Source organism: Pleurotus ostreatus (assembly GCF_014466165.1).
Source record: "Pleurotus ostreatus strain PC9 chromosome Unknown scaffold_1, whole genome shotgun sequence".
Taxonomy (NCBI): domain Eukaryota; kingdom Fungi; phylum Basidiomycota; class Agaricomycetes; order Agaricales; family Pleurotaceae; genus Pleurotus; species Pleurotus ostreatus.
In genome coordinates, this window is record NW_023503156.1 from 4,764,466 (window position 1) to 4,776,648 (window position 12,183).

The 12,183-nt window shown below is 57.8% G+C and overlaps 3 protein-coding genes across 3 annotated transcripts; all 3 read left to right on the forward strand.

The window, feature by feature from the left end:
• Positions 1–1,023: 1,023 nt before the first annotated feature.
• On the forward strand, positions 1,024–5,088 carry PC9H_001742 (uncharacterized protein; the record flags this gene model as incomplete). The annotated part of the gene is made up of 3 exons (XM_036771391.1): positions 1,024–1,746; positions 1,830–2,984; positions 3,073–5,088. The coding sequence occupies 3 exons, from the start codon at positions 1,024–1,026 to the stop codon at positions 5,086–5,088; spliced, it is 3,894 nt and encodes a 1,297-aa protein (XP_036637236.1).
• Positions 5,089–8,253: 3,165 nt separating this feature from the next.
• On the forward strand, positions 8,254–9,517 carry PC9H_001743 (uncharacterized protein; the record flags this gene model as incomplete). Its single annotated transcript, XM_036771392.1, has 6 exons — positions 8,254–8,283; positions 8,333–8,556; positions 8,601–8,659; positions 8,714–8,992; positions 9,047–9,214; positions 9,276–9,517. The coding sequence occupies 6 exons, from the start codon at positions 8,254–8,256 to the stop codon at positions 9,515–9,517; spliced, it is 1,002 nt and encodes a 333-aa protein (XP_036637237.1).
• Positions 9,518–10,148: 631 nt separating this feature from the next.
• On the forward strand, positions 10,149–10,915 carry PC9H_001744 (uncharacterized protein; the record flags this gene model as incomplete). The annotated part of the gene is made up of 3 exons (XM_036771393.1): positions 10,149–10,453; positions 10,511–10,742; positions 10,805–10,915. 3 exons carry the CDS (start codon positions 10,149–10,151, stop codon positions 10,913–10,915), a joined length of 648 nt encoding a protein of 215 aa, XP_036637238.1.
• Positions 10,916–12,183: the final 1,268 nt, after the last annotated feature.

Genomic DNA, 12,183 nt, shown 5'->3' on the forward strand with positions numbered 1-12,183 from the left:
GAGGCGCACGCAATCCTAACTTCGATCGACTGGACACTGGACCCGCAGGTTCGGGAGCTGAGGCGTAGATAATACTGTGTTCAAGACGTGCAGCTACTCGCAGGGATACACGGTGAAGGAGGGGATGTCCATAATCTTCTTTGTCCGTACAAATACTCGTGTTATCCGGCCGACAGATGCATGCGATCCGTAGGTATTAGGCCCGACAGCAAAGTATTTGATTCCAGAAGCCTTTGGGGATGGGTAGCATGCTGGTGTCAAATGAATATGGCGGAGGAAGAACTGGCGTCCATTCTCCAGCGCCAATCATCCCACCACTTGCATCCTCTTGCAGACAGTCGTCTCGTCTATCTGTCCAGTGATTCCCGGCTGCATGCCCGACGAGGTTTGCCGTGGTGGTCCGCTGCCGTTATTGGCGGGCTTGCAAGGCTTGTTGCTGGTGTTGCTGTTGATGCTGTTCTTGCTCGTTGAATATGCAGAAAACCACGGCGGCGACCTACGCAGACGATAGGCGCCGGTAACCTTATTTGCTTACAGCTATGACGAATTTTCCAATCGAATTTTTTCTCGCCCTAACTGGAAACATACCCCATCCCCGTCTCCCATTTTCTTGAGTTTGACGCGTACACTCTACTCGCCCTTCGCCCACGACAACTGGCGGAGGTACTTATCTTATCTATTCGGCGCGACGGCGCCAACTTGAACGTTTCATACGACAGTATCGAAGGTCTCAATATCAATATCTAGATTCCAACCATCTGCGATATCAGTTCGTTTGCGGGGTTTCGAAGTGAAGGAAGTCGAGCGGACGAAAGGAAGGGAGCGAAGACCTCGCGCATGTGGCTGGGAGTGCGTTATCACTCCTGAAATAACTGCGGTATACGGTGAGTCTCCACGCGAACGTCGATCTGTCTATGTGAACGGCCGTTGACGCAGGACGACGCAATCATATACTTTGTGCCGGGAGCATCGAGCATGTCGTCGAATTCTAGCCTCGGATCGTCCAGCTCACCATCCGTGGCCATGGCCAGCGCAGGGTTCAGCCTGGCCAGCAATGGTGCCCACCACCAACCACACTCGTCGCGTTTCCCGCTTCCAAGGCTGTCGCTATTCTCCCACCCACCTCAAACCCCCACGCATGCCCGGCGCGAACGCCGCGGAAGGGCGTCCGACGCTGACTCCGAGTCTGAGGAAAGTCCCTCAGAGACACCGAGGCCTCTGCGAAAGAAGCACCAGCACGCGGACACCAAGTCTGTGGAGAAACCAGCGGGGGTAGAGAGCCCACGGCGGGCCGACACGGTGGGGAATGCGGACGACGGATTCGATGCGGAGGGCTTCCTCAGCGGGATCGACCTGCGCGCGCAGATGGCTGCTTGGGAACGCTTGAAGAGCCGTGGATCTGGGAGGCGGTCGGGTCGTGGAGATGGAAGAGGACGCGGGCGGGGTCGCGGGCGGGGAGCAGCACCAGGAAGGAGTCGTAGCGGTACTGGGGAAGGAGGAAGTGCTGTTCGAGAAGGCGAAGGACACGGAGATGGAGAAGGAGGCGGAGGCGGAGATGACGAGGTTCAGGCGTCAGCACCGCCGACGATGCCGTCGCCCAGACGGAAGACGGCGAAGCAGAGGACGGCAGCCGCGAGGCTCGCAAGGCAGCGGAATCTCGCTGCGAAGAGGCATGACGCTGACGACGTTCACGCGGAGGACGGTTACGGGGATGGGAATGGGTGCAGGGACATGGAAGACATTCAGGTGAGTCCCTGAACCCATTACAGTGATAAACGGTCTTACACATGGGCGTGTATCCACGCATATGCGTATTTCTTCCATTCCAGCTGCTGGATGCCGAGCCGCCACCGCCTCCGCAGCCAGCATCACAGCCCAAACCATTACCTAGACGAGAGTCACTGCCGATACCAGAACGAGTAGCGGAACCAACGAAGGCGGAGCGGCCGCGCATGCCCCTCCCACGTCGGGCTGTGGTACTAGGAGACGCGGTTCTGGGGGGGACGGATGTGATGGTCGCGCGTAGTCCGGCTCGTAAACCCCTTCCGCGTGTCTCGAACTTCAACGCGAACTCGGATGGGCGTCCGTATGAGTCTTCGCGCTCGACGTCTAGGCGCGAGGATTCGCCGGCAAACGGTGTAGATGACTCGATATCTTCGCAAGAGGACGACGACGACGAAGAGCAGGGAGAAGAAGAGGCCCAGCTACCGCCGACGCTGAAGATCGGACCTCCGCGTGGCATTCGGCGCGATGAGGGGAAAGGGAAACCTCTTCCGAGATCGACCAGCGTGGGCGTAGTCAATCCGCCCGCAGGGGCGGGGGCGCAGGCAGAAGCGGACTCGGCGTCTAATCCCGTCGAAGTCGAAGCTACCTCTCCTCCGGTTCCACCGCCTCGAACTACGCCTGCGCAGGCCTCGCGACTGCACGCTCCGGAAGGAGAAGAGCGCTCTGGAGGCCCGTGCCTTTCGATGGAGTGCGACGCGGATACGGATCATGTCCGGCACAACGCCAACGACGCCGAATCCCAGTTACGATCCTCCTCACCGGCGACTCGGACGCCCACTGAGAGCCCTGCTGACATGCATATGCTGAACCCGCTGCTGGACGCCGACCTCAGTTTCGAAGCCATCGGCGGCCTTGAAGCTACCGATATCTACGGCGAAGACGGGGACGACGACGTTGATTGCGACCTAGACGCGCTCAACCTCGCTTATCCCGAGGAAGAGGCACCGCCACCACTGCTCCCCCTTCCTCCAGCTACGATTGGTATTGACTCGACCATCAGTACTGGCGCGGCTTTGTCCTGCAATACGGAAATACTGATGGCGTTCGAAGATCCTGGAGAAGAGGCAGAGAACGGCGAGGACTGGGGCGAGGGCGAGGGCGAGGGCGAGGGCGAGGGCGAGGGCGAGGACGATTTGTTGATGTATCTTGCATACCCCGATGAAGGCTCACCTAGTGCTAGCGCGGACACCACGAATCTGGTGCGTTTCCTTCCCTCCCTCCTTCCGTTATCCATGCCTCCTCCTTTTACGCTTCGTGCATGCTCACACCAACCTCGTCCTTCTCCAGCGGAACTCCCCTTCAGGACCGCCTCCCTCGCCATCCGCTTCCACCCCCGGCCCCGCGAAGCGGAAGCGCAAACGCAACGGGTGGATCAAGCGCAAACGCGGCGCGGGACAGCGCGGGCAGAGGTCTCGAGCGCCGCCGGCACCGGTGTCTGCGACAGAGAGCATGACATACGAGGAGTGGTGCCGGTCGGTGCTCTCGAGCGTGACAAGCTCCCGGAGGCGATGCGGTAGCAGCCACGGTAGCACCGTACGTGCTGGCCCCGTTAGTCCCGCGAGTACTAGTGGTGCCGGCGGGATTGGAAATTCGAAGGAGGCAGAGGAGGTGGGACGAAGCGGGCGCGATTGGGAGGGGAAGGAGGCAGCGGGGGAGGGCGTGGCCAGCGTGGAAGCTCCTCCATCTGATGACCGGAAGAAACCCTCCGACTCCGAGCCTCTCAAAATCCGAATCAAGATTCCCCTTAGCCTCTCACTCAAAGCGTTGCTCTCACCTCTGCCTTCCCCTCGACCAGACGTTGACTCTCCTTCGCCTTCTACGGCTTCCACGCCCGTTCCTTCCTCTCCTGTACTTGTGCCAGCGATCACGTCGACGGCTCTCCCCCCATCCGAGTCATCTGAAACCGAAGTAGCAGCTGGCTCCCCGTCCTCTTCTACCCCATTACCAATACATATACATTTGCCTACGCCGACATCGACGCCTGCCCCTCCGCCCTCACCGATCCCTTCTTACGCGCCCCGAACCCCGATCACCACCAAGCGGCTGCCTGCTGCCTGCGCCGGGCCGCGCTGCATGAATCTACTCGCGACGGAACTGGGCTACGGGTGGAAGATGTGCGAGCCGTGTAGGGCCCAGGCGCGGCGCTACCAGCATGTAAGAAAATACGGCGATGGTGGGCAGGGGCGGTGCTCGAGGAGCGGGAGCGAAGATGCGAGGGCGAGTGGCGAGATGGGTGGAGCGGTCCAGGAGGAGAAGGAGAACGGCGGCGGCGATGGGAGTGTGGGTGCGGGTGTGGAGAAGAAGAGCGTCCGGTTCGCGGACGACGACGAGGTGTTTGTTATTGAACCCAGGGCTGAGCGGGATGGCGAAACGGCAGCAACTGAGTCGTATTCGAACGCGAACCGTCAGTTCACCCCCCACCTCGAGCCTTCGCGCGCGATGACGCGGTTTCAGACTGTGGAGAAGCTGCTGGAGAGGCTGGACGAGCAGATGAAGGCGTTCCTCTGTGCGAGGAATATGTGGGTCGAGTGGCGGATGGGGATGAAAGAAGGGAGGTGGGCGAGCGCCGGTGCAGGTTCTGGCGTAACCGTGGAGGAGCAGAGGGAATCCCCGACGAGTAAGGAGGGGTCTGGGGTTAGGACTCAAGAGATCAACAACGGAGTAGCTGAACTTGTAACGGATGCGAACGAGGTAGAGACGCCCGGCGCTGACAATGGCGGAAATGCCGACGACGACTTGGACGCTAGCCGATGTTATGCTTCTATTCGAACGATGGACGTGGAACCCCCCGCAACCCGCATATGTGAGGACATGCAAAAGGACGGAGAGCTGAATCATCTCGATAAGCCGCTGCTGCGGCTACCCTCCCCTCCAAACGACCCTCCCCGTCTCAACGCTGTGGACGGTCCCTGTGAAGATATCCCGCCGTCCATGCGAAAGCCGTTGTCTCCATCGCTGAGTCCGCTGCTAGTGCCGCCAGGCCCTGCACGCCCCACCGTACTCACGGGCACGCTATCGCCCGCCGTCCAATGCCCCAACCCGCCGCACACATACACGCTCGCGTCTGCCTTCACCTTCGACGGCGCCTTTTCCATCGTCGCGCCATTCTGCGACGCCAATGCCAAGCACGGGCTCACGACCGCGGGCGTCTGCGCGCGGATCTGGGGCGTGAAGGAGATGGTGGAGAGTACCGTCGGGATCAAGTTCGAAGACCATACAACCCATGCGATCGCTGCTGCGAAGGGGGGGCACGGGGGAGGAAATGGGGATGGGGATGGGGATGGGGATGGGGATCACGGGTAAATTTGATTTCGACTCTGCTCTGTGGTAGAGGGAAGACGGCGTGCTGATATTCCTTCCTTGGGTCGTGTAGGTCGAGTTTGATGGTTTGTGATTGTGGGTGCGGCCAGAGCGCCGTCACGATGAAGTTCCGCTGGAAGAGTGCCGACGACGATGATTGCGTGAATGCTGCTACCTTCGTTGCCCCGGTAATACCGACGTACGCATCGACCAGTGCCTCTTGGCCCAAACCGGACGAGATCTTGCCTCGCTCGGCTGCCGAATCTTCACGCAACAACGGTACCGAGCTCCCTATCGCACCACCACCCAATGCGAGCCCCCGCCCCGTATGTGTCGATACCACTCAGCGAGATACCCCGCCGAAACCGAAACAGCACCCACTTGCTCACTGTCCACCCAAACGGACGTCAAACATCAGCACGCGTGTTCTCCGCGTCGTCCTTACTGTGACTGTTCTCGACGACGCTTCGCATCCGTATTTTCCCGGACAGCAGGTTCTTGTGAATGTGGTTGTGATATGCTAATACACGATGTTACATGTTACATGTTACATGTGTAGTGTATGGGGATGTGATGGTGCGGTCTGCAGATTGTGGAATGGGTACATGCAGAATGGGGAATGGGTACGGGGACGGGGACGGAGAAGAGAAGCGAAGCGATGCATTTTTTTTTGGGGGGGGGGGGGCGTTCTGGTGACGCAGAGCGCGGGTGAGTGGGTGGGTGAGTGAGTAGCCGCGCTGGACGACGCATGCGCTGTCCTCGCATTGATGGGGTGGCGTCTCCTGTTCCCCCCTCCCTCTCCCTCCCTTCTGCGCACCCGCTCCCCCTTTCCCGCACGGCGAAGCTGTTACCGGCGCACAAGAACACCTAAACCTAACACCTCTGGCTTATTGGTTGCCGTCTTGACTCTTGCCATTGCGAGGCTATACGCGAGTAATACTGGTCGCGTATCCAAGTCGAGTCGAGTCGAGGTGATGCGCGTGCGACCGCAGCAGGGATAGGGATAGGGACAGGGATAGGGTAGCCTCGCAGTGCATTGGGACTCGGGAGGCGGGGTCGGGAGGTATGAAAAGGGAAAGGGAAAGGGAAAGGGAAAGGGAAAGGGAGGTCAAATTGGGATTGGGAGGAAAGACAATAGACAATAATGTCGATGTCGATGTGTTGCCTGCTTAGGTACTTAGTACTTAGTACTTGGCTCTCGTCCCTCGCCTGCCTCTCTGCGCCCTGAATCGTCTCCGCTTTTGCTATACTCGTCTGTCCTGCCTTGCTATTTCAATTTCGAACGTAACGAACCCGCCGTCTCGTCTCTTGTCGCGCGACGCGCGACGCTCGATGGCGCCCACGCCTTCGATGCCCGCAGCGTAACCTTTGTAGTTTGTACCCCCTCGCCGCGCGCCGCGCGGTATGCCGGTACGCCGATATGCTGGTCAGCGGCTGATTTTGCGCAGTAGCATTCCTCCCTCCTCCTCCTCCTCCTCGTCCGTCTCCCGTCTTCCGTCTGCGGTCTCCAAGGCAGTCAGTCAGCTGCACGCACGCGCACCAAAGGCCCAGCGCTGCTTAGACAAAGACGACCCTCTGTCTGTTGTCTGTTGGTCGTTTGGGAGTTTGGTGTGACCGGACACGCGCGTAACTGGAACTGGAGGGAGACTGGAACTGGGGGGTTGGCCGCCAGCGAGGGTGCAGTACGGGTTAGTGAGCAGTACGCGTGAGAATGGGGTGAGAATGGGGTGAGAATGGGCACCCGCAGCGCGCCGCTTTGCTCGAAGAGGCGTGCGATGGTTTCGATTTTTTGAGTCATCAGGCCTCAGGCTGTGGGGTATGGTACGTTGAAGAGGAACTGAGGACAGGTGGTGCGGTTGCGGGGAGCCGAGCATGTCGATGCCATGCTCGATGCTCGATGCTCGATTGTGTGTTGAGGTGTTGAGGTGTTGAGAGCCGCTGAGGGCACGACACGTGGTGATGCGTAGATGCTAGATGGAGGACACTCACTCCCGAGTGTCACAGCGCAATCGAAGGATGGAGGACATGGGCGTCGCCCAGCGTGCGTCGAAGGAAGATATAGATGTAGATGTAGACGTTGTACCACGGACGCCCAGCCTCAGCCGCAATCTGCGGAGGTGAGTCAACGCGCTGCTGTGCTACCCTGCGCTCCAGAGACGATGGGGACGACAGCGTCGGGGGGCTGTATGCGAGGGTTGACGTTGAGATCTGAGATCGGGGACTGGATGACGGTGGAGTGGCGAGGGAGAGCAGCGCTCGATAGCGGTCGATGCATGGGGATGGGGATGGGGAAAGGTCGAAGTTTGAGCAAACGATTTCTGGGCGAGTGGGAGGCGTTGTTGTCAGTGGGTGAGAATTGAGTATTAAGTGGAGGGGGGAGTTGTTAGTTGGTGTGAAACGGCGTGTTGCACAATTGGGGAAGCGGAGAGTGGAGGAGAGGATCACAGAGGATGCGAAGAGGTGCTAGAGAAGGCGTGAATATCGTAGGGAAGGTGAGGGAGTTGTTAGGCCTCTTCGTAGGTTGAAGCCGTTCGCGCGGTTCAGTCATCGTTACAGGCCACTAATCACTCCAGCGTGTGTCCATCTGTGGCGTCGCAAGTCTTTGAGGGAAATTTGGATAGCGAGGGTCCAAGATAGGATGATGTCATGTACAGCGGTCAAAGTACTGCGCGACGCCGTCGTTGTAGGTGGAGAAGGCGCCCCCGTGACTTGCCGCCATATTTGCCTTGCTTCCGATTTAAATCAGCAGGTTTCCTTGTTTGGTATGCCACATCCTTCGTCCTAAATATGGTATGTGAGCGAGAGCCTCGGCGTAAATTTACACTGACATCATGACGCTTTTCTCATATAGACAACCGTAAAAGCACACACGTCTAAAACGTGTCAATTTGGACCGGTGAAAGACGCCGTGACTCGCTAGGGAGGCATGGGAAAGCCAAGACAAGGTATGTCATGTCATGTGCGTGCCTAGGGAACCAATCTTATGTATCTGGTGTGGCTGATCGTGAGAGTAAATTACTGACCGTGGGATCGTACGTGTCCGTGGCAAGGTCTTGATGGCTTCTAGCTCCTGGTCCTATTGTATCTGTCCCCCCACCACTCGCACGATTCTCTTCAGAATATCCAGTCATCAGCTTCTTTCACCAGGATCCCAACTTCTGCCCAATCATGTCGTTCTTGCTGCGCCTATTCAAACAGGTACGAGCTGCGTAGCACCGTGCATTTGTGTTACTGAAGAACAGCCTAGTCTAAAGAGGAAGACTACGAAACTATCCTTTCCACTCTTTCACGCGATATTCAATCACGGCAGCAAAAGCTTGCGGATATACGTTTACGCGAACGGCGCTCGACGCTCTGGTCGACTCTTTATACGGCCGCAGCGTACCTCGTGTACGTCTGCTCGTGGTATTTCCGAGCCTTTTCTTTACCGCGCGGAGTAGCGCTAGCACCTGTTATTCTTGGGCCATTAATGTGCGTTCTTTCGTCGGAACCTGCGCACGCGCTGACCGTTACAGAGTGCTATTTATACGGCGGATAGTCCAGCTTTGGTATTCGAGAAAGGAGGCCCATGAAGGTACGTATCTGATATTCCTAATAACCCTTCCGTTAATAAACCACCGTGGTATAGAGAAGACGCTGCAACAGCTCCTGAAGCAGCAGAGGACAAAGGTGGAGGAGATCAAGAAGAAGACGAACTACTACTCCACGCGCGATCTCCTATCCAAGTACGACGAGTCAACGCCGATGAATACACCCCAACCTCAGGGCCTCCGCCAGCGATTCAACCCCGCGCTCGCGCAGGCTCCCCAAACACCTAATGCCCCCAGATCCGGAGGGCCTTCTGCTCCTCCTTCGGGCCCTCTCGGTCCTCCTTCAATGCCCAATCCCGCCTTAACGGCCTTCTCCCGTGCGTCCAAATATGACGGATGTTTGCGTCGCCCAGCTGACTTCGTAGATCCAGCTTCACCATTCCTCGCCACTCCCGCTCGCAAGCAGTGGTACGACAAACTCGCGGACGCCCTGCTCGGTGAAGATGACCAGGCCCCGCCTTCCTCCCGCTACGCCTTGATTTGCGAGAGATGCTTCAAGCATAATGGGCTTCTGCCGGAGGCGATGTGGCAAGACGCTCGTGAGTGTCTTCGTTATCTGTACTTCCCTCTCTCCGTACCAAGCTAACGACTATGATCCAGAATTTCGTTGCATAAAGTGCGACCATCTGAACGCCTCTGTGCGGTCTAAACGCGAGGCCAGGCGGTCGATTTCGCCGGGTCCTCTTCCTCCAAACGGATCTCCCCCTTCCCCGACGACGCCTTCGCCAGTACGGAATGCAGTGGCAAGCGCACCCTCGTCTATGGCCTCGTCGCCGGCTTCGTCTCCATCTCGGAATCCGGGTGACGCCGACGGTGTGTTGGATAGGATGGACGAAGATTAGGTAGGATGTCAATCTTTTGAGCTTATGGCGGGGGATGTTTTCATGCTGGCTGTATCCAGTGCTCTTTAACATGTCTTTTCGTCTTGTAATTCGAGGCTCCCTTCGTTCCTTCGAACCCATATAATTTATTCGCAACACATTTAGTTCCATCCATACTTATGGACCATGCCCTCTGCGGCGCGCGCAAACTTTGCGTCTGCTCGCAGCCGTATTCTCCTTCGCTCGTAGACTTCATTGACGATTGGAATGATAGACATACGACGTGGTTCTGGCGGCGTGTGGGCCTTTCCCTTGTGCAAACGTGAGTGTTCGAAGTGTTCTTCGCCGTGGGCCTGCCGTTAACAATTTGTTCCCACATCAGGCTGTTTCTCTTGCACACGTATTCTAGTTGGGCGCGGAACTGCTATCTGTCGACCTACTCTGAGGTGCGAGGCGCCGACCCATTGTTTTGGCGTGCTCCTTGGCCACCCACGCCGAAATTTCCCTTTGACATCGACAATGAGACAATGAACCATGAACAAAATGGCCACTGCATTAGTCCTCCGCTTATAAGGAACCTGCTAGATCGCCTCACCACTCATCGCTACATTCTTACCCATCGCCACAGTAGAGCTGCGCTCACCGTCTCGCAATGATGCTCCTCTCCTTCTGCATTTTCACTCTCTCTTTAAACGTGGTCTTCTCTATGGTCATTCCTTGCCGCCCCCCGAAGAACTCCTCGGATATCACGCCCTTTCAACTCACCCTTATCGCGCCTTCGACGCGCGCGTGCAACATCTCCGCCCCATTCACTGACGAGTGCCGGACGGCCGAACAAGCCGCGCCGTTCATCAACAAGGCCTTCACCGACTACGCGATTGCCTCCGTCGGCGAGAAAGCGGCCATCCTGAGCTTGATGCTTTTCGAAACTGGGGAGTTCAAGTTCGATAGGAACCAGTGCGTAGCGTGCTTCCTTCCGTAATGCAATCCCGTTGCCCATTATGGGTGTCGTAGCTTCCCTGCGCCAGGACGCCCTGGTCAAGGAACGCGGAACCTCATGACCTTCCCGTTCGTCCACCAATACGCTCTCGACACCCCTTCTACGCACTCCCGCGCCCTTGCCCTCGCAGGGACCAACGCCACCGACCCTAGCATCACGAACGACACTATGAACGCTGTGCGCGACCTGGTGCTGGGCGACGAGCTCGGCTTCGCGAGTGCGATGTGGTGTGGTTCTACACGGCCAGTGGGCCTGCACGCGTGGGCTGCACGGCGAATCGGACGTTGGTGGATGGGGTGACTGCGCAGACGCGTCAGGGATGGGAGAACTATATCACTGGGTGTGCTTTCACCGGCGTGACGGGAGATCGCACAGCGGTTTGGGAGAAGACTGTGTCTGTGCTGTCTTTATCTTTATAGCGTAACATCGTATTTATAATGTACCGTGTGCACGTATCAATCTCCGTTTTACATGTGAAATACCAATTTGGGGTTTCCCCACGAGCGAACCTCAGTCCACCCTAGGCCTCTTACTCTGCAGTCCTCGGAACTACCACTCCTTCAGCTCGCGTCTTCACCAGCGCAGTTTTCTCCCGCCATCCGCACTCCTCTCGAGCCCGTTGCTGCGCCCTCACACCGCCCTCACGCCTTCTGCCTCTGGACTGAGATGATGTGCATGACAGTGACAGTGCCGCCCTTGTGAACGTCCGGGGATGGCGGGAAAGGATTGCGGAAGTGGAGAGCAGCGAAGGGAGAAGGGACAAGGAACTATTGTGCGGGAGCCAGGTATGTTCCCCGCGCGCTAATATAGCTGGCCGCCGACCCACCAGGCAGCATAGCGCACTCTGAGGCTGCGGTTCCCCGCGCGCAGGCTCGCCCATTCGCGTCCCCCCCACACGCACGCCCGCCCTTTCTCTCAACACTCCCCTTCAACGCAACGCAACCCTGCCAATCCACCAATCCACGCCTCTGTACGTCCCTCCTTCCCCCCCCTGCTATGTAAGTACTGCAATTTTGGGAGTGCGTCATGGTATCCCGATCTCGGTTAGAAAGCGCTGGATGGGACGCTATGTACGTCAGTATCTCTCCATCGAGGCCCATGGCGAAGCTGACATACTGTTATGTCGTACGCGATAGGAACTCGCAAGCGTAGTATTGTTGGTGAATATGTGTATATCGTGCATCACGAGGAGTCGTAGTACGTAGCGATAGCTGGTGAGCTGGATGCGGTCAGTAAGCGTCCCCGCGCGAAACCACAACTCTACAGCCAACCCAAAATCAAAGATCTCAATAAGCCGTCTGGCCACGCAGCGTCCGTTAACGAAGCAAAGCGGGCAACTCCCAAACATTCAGACATTGAAGCGTTCGTAGAGGTAGTGTATGCCATGTAGCGGAAGGTGGAACGGTGCGGATGGGAGGGAGACACGAGGGAGGGAGTGGAATAGATGAACCGTAACATAGAGGGTGCTCGAAGTCGTACTACAAGGACGCAGCGAGGGAACTGGACTCGCCGCGACGACGCTCCGCACGAAGAATGCGTGATGGTGCTTCAAAACGACATCGTATGCCTTCTTGAAGCAAATGTGGAGCTCGTTGTGCGGGTCGTTCTGCATGTTCTGGAGTGCAAGGTGCGTGAATGCGAGGCCGCTGCAGGCTGCAGGGGTGGGGGTGAGGGAAGGAGGCGTGAG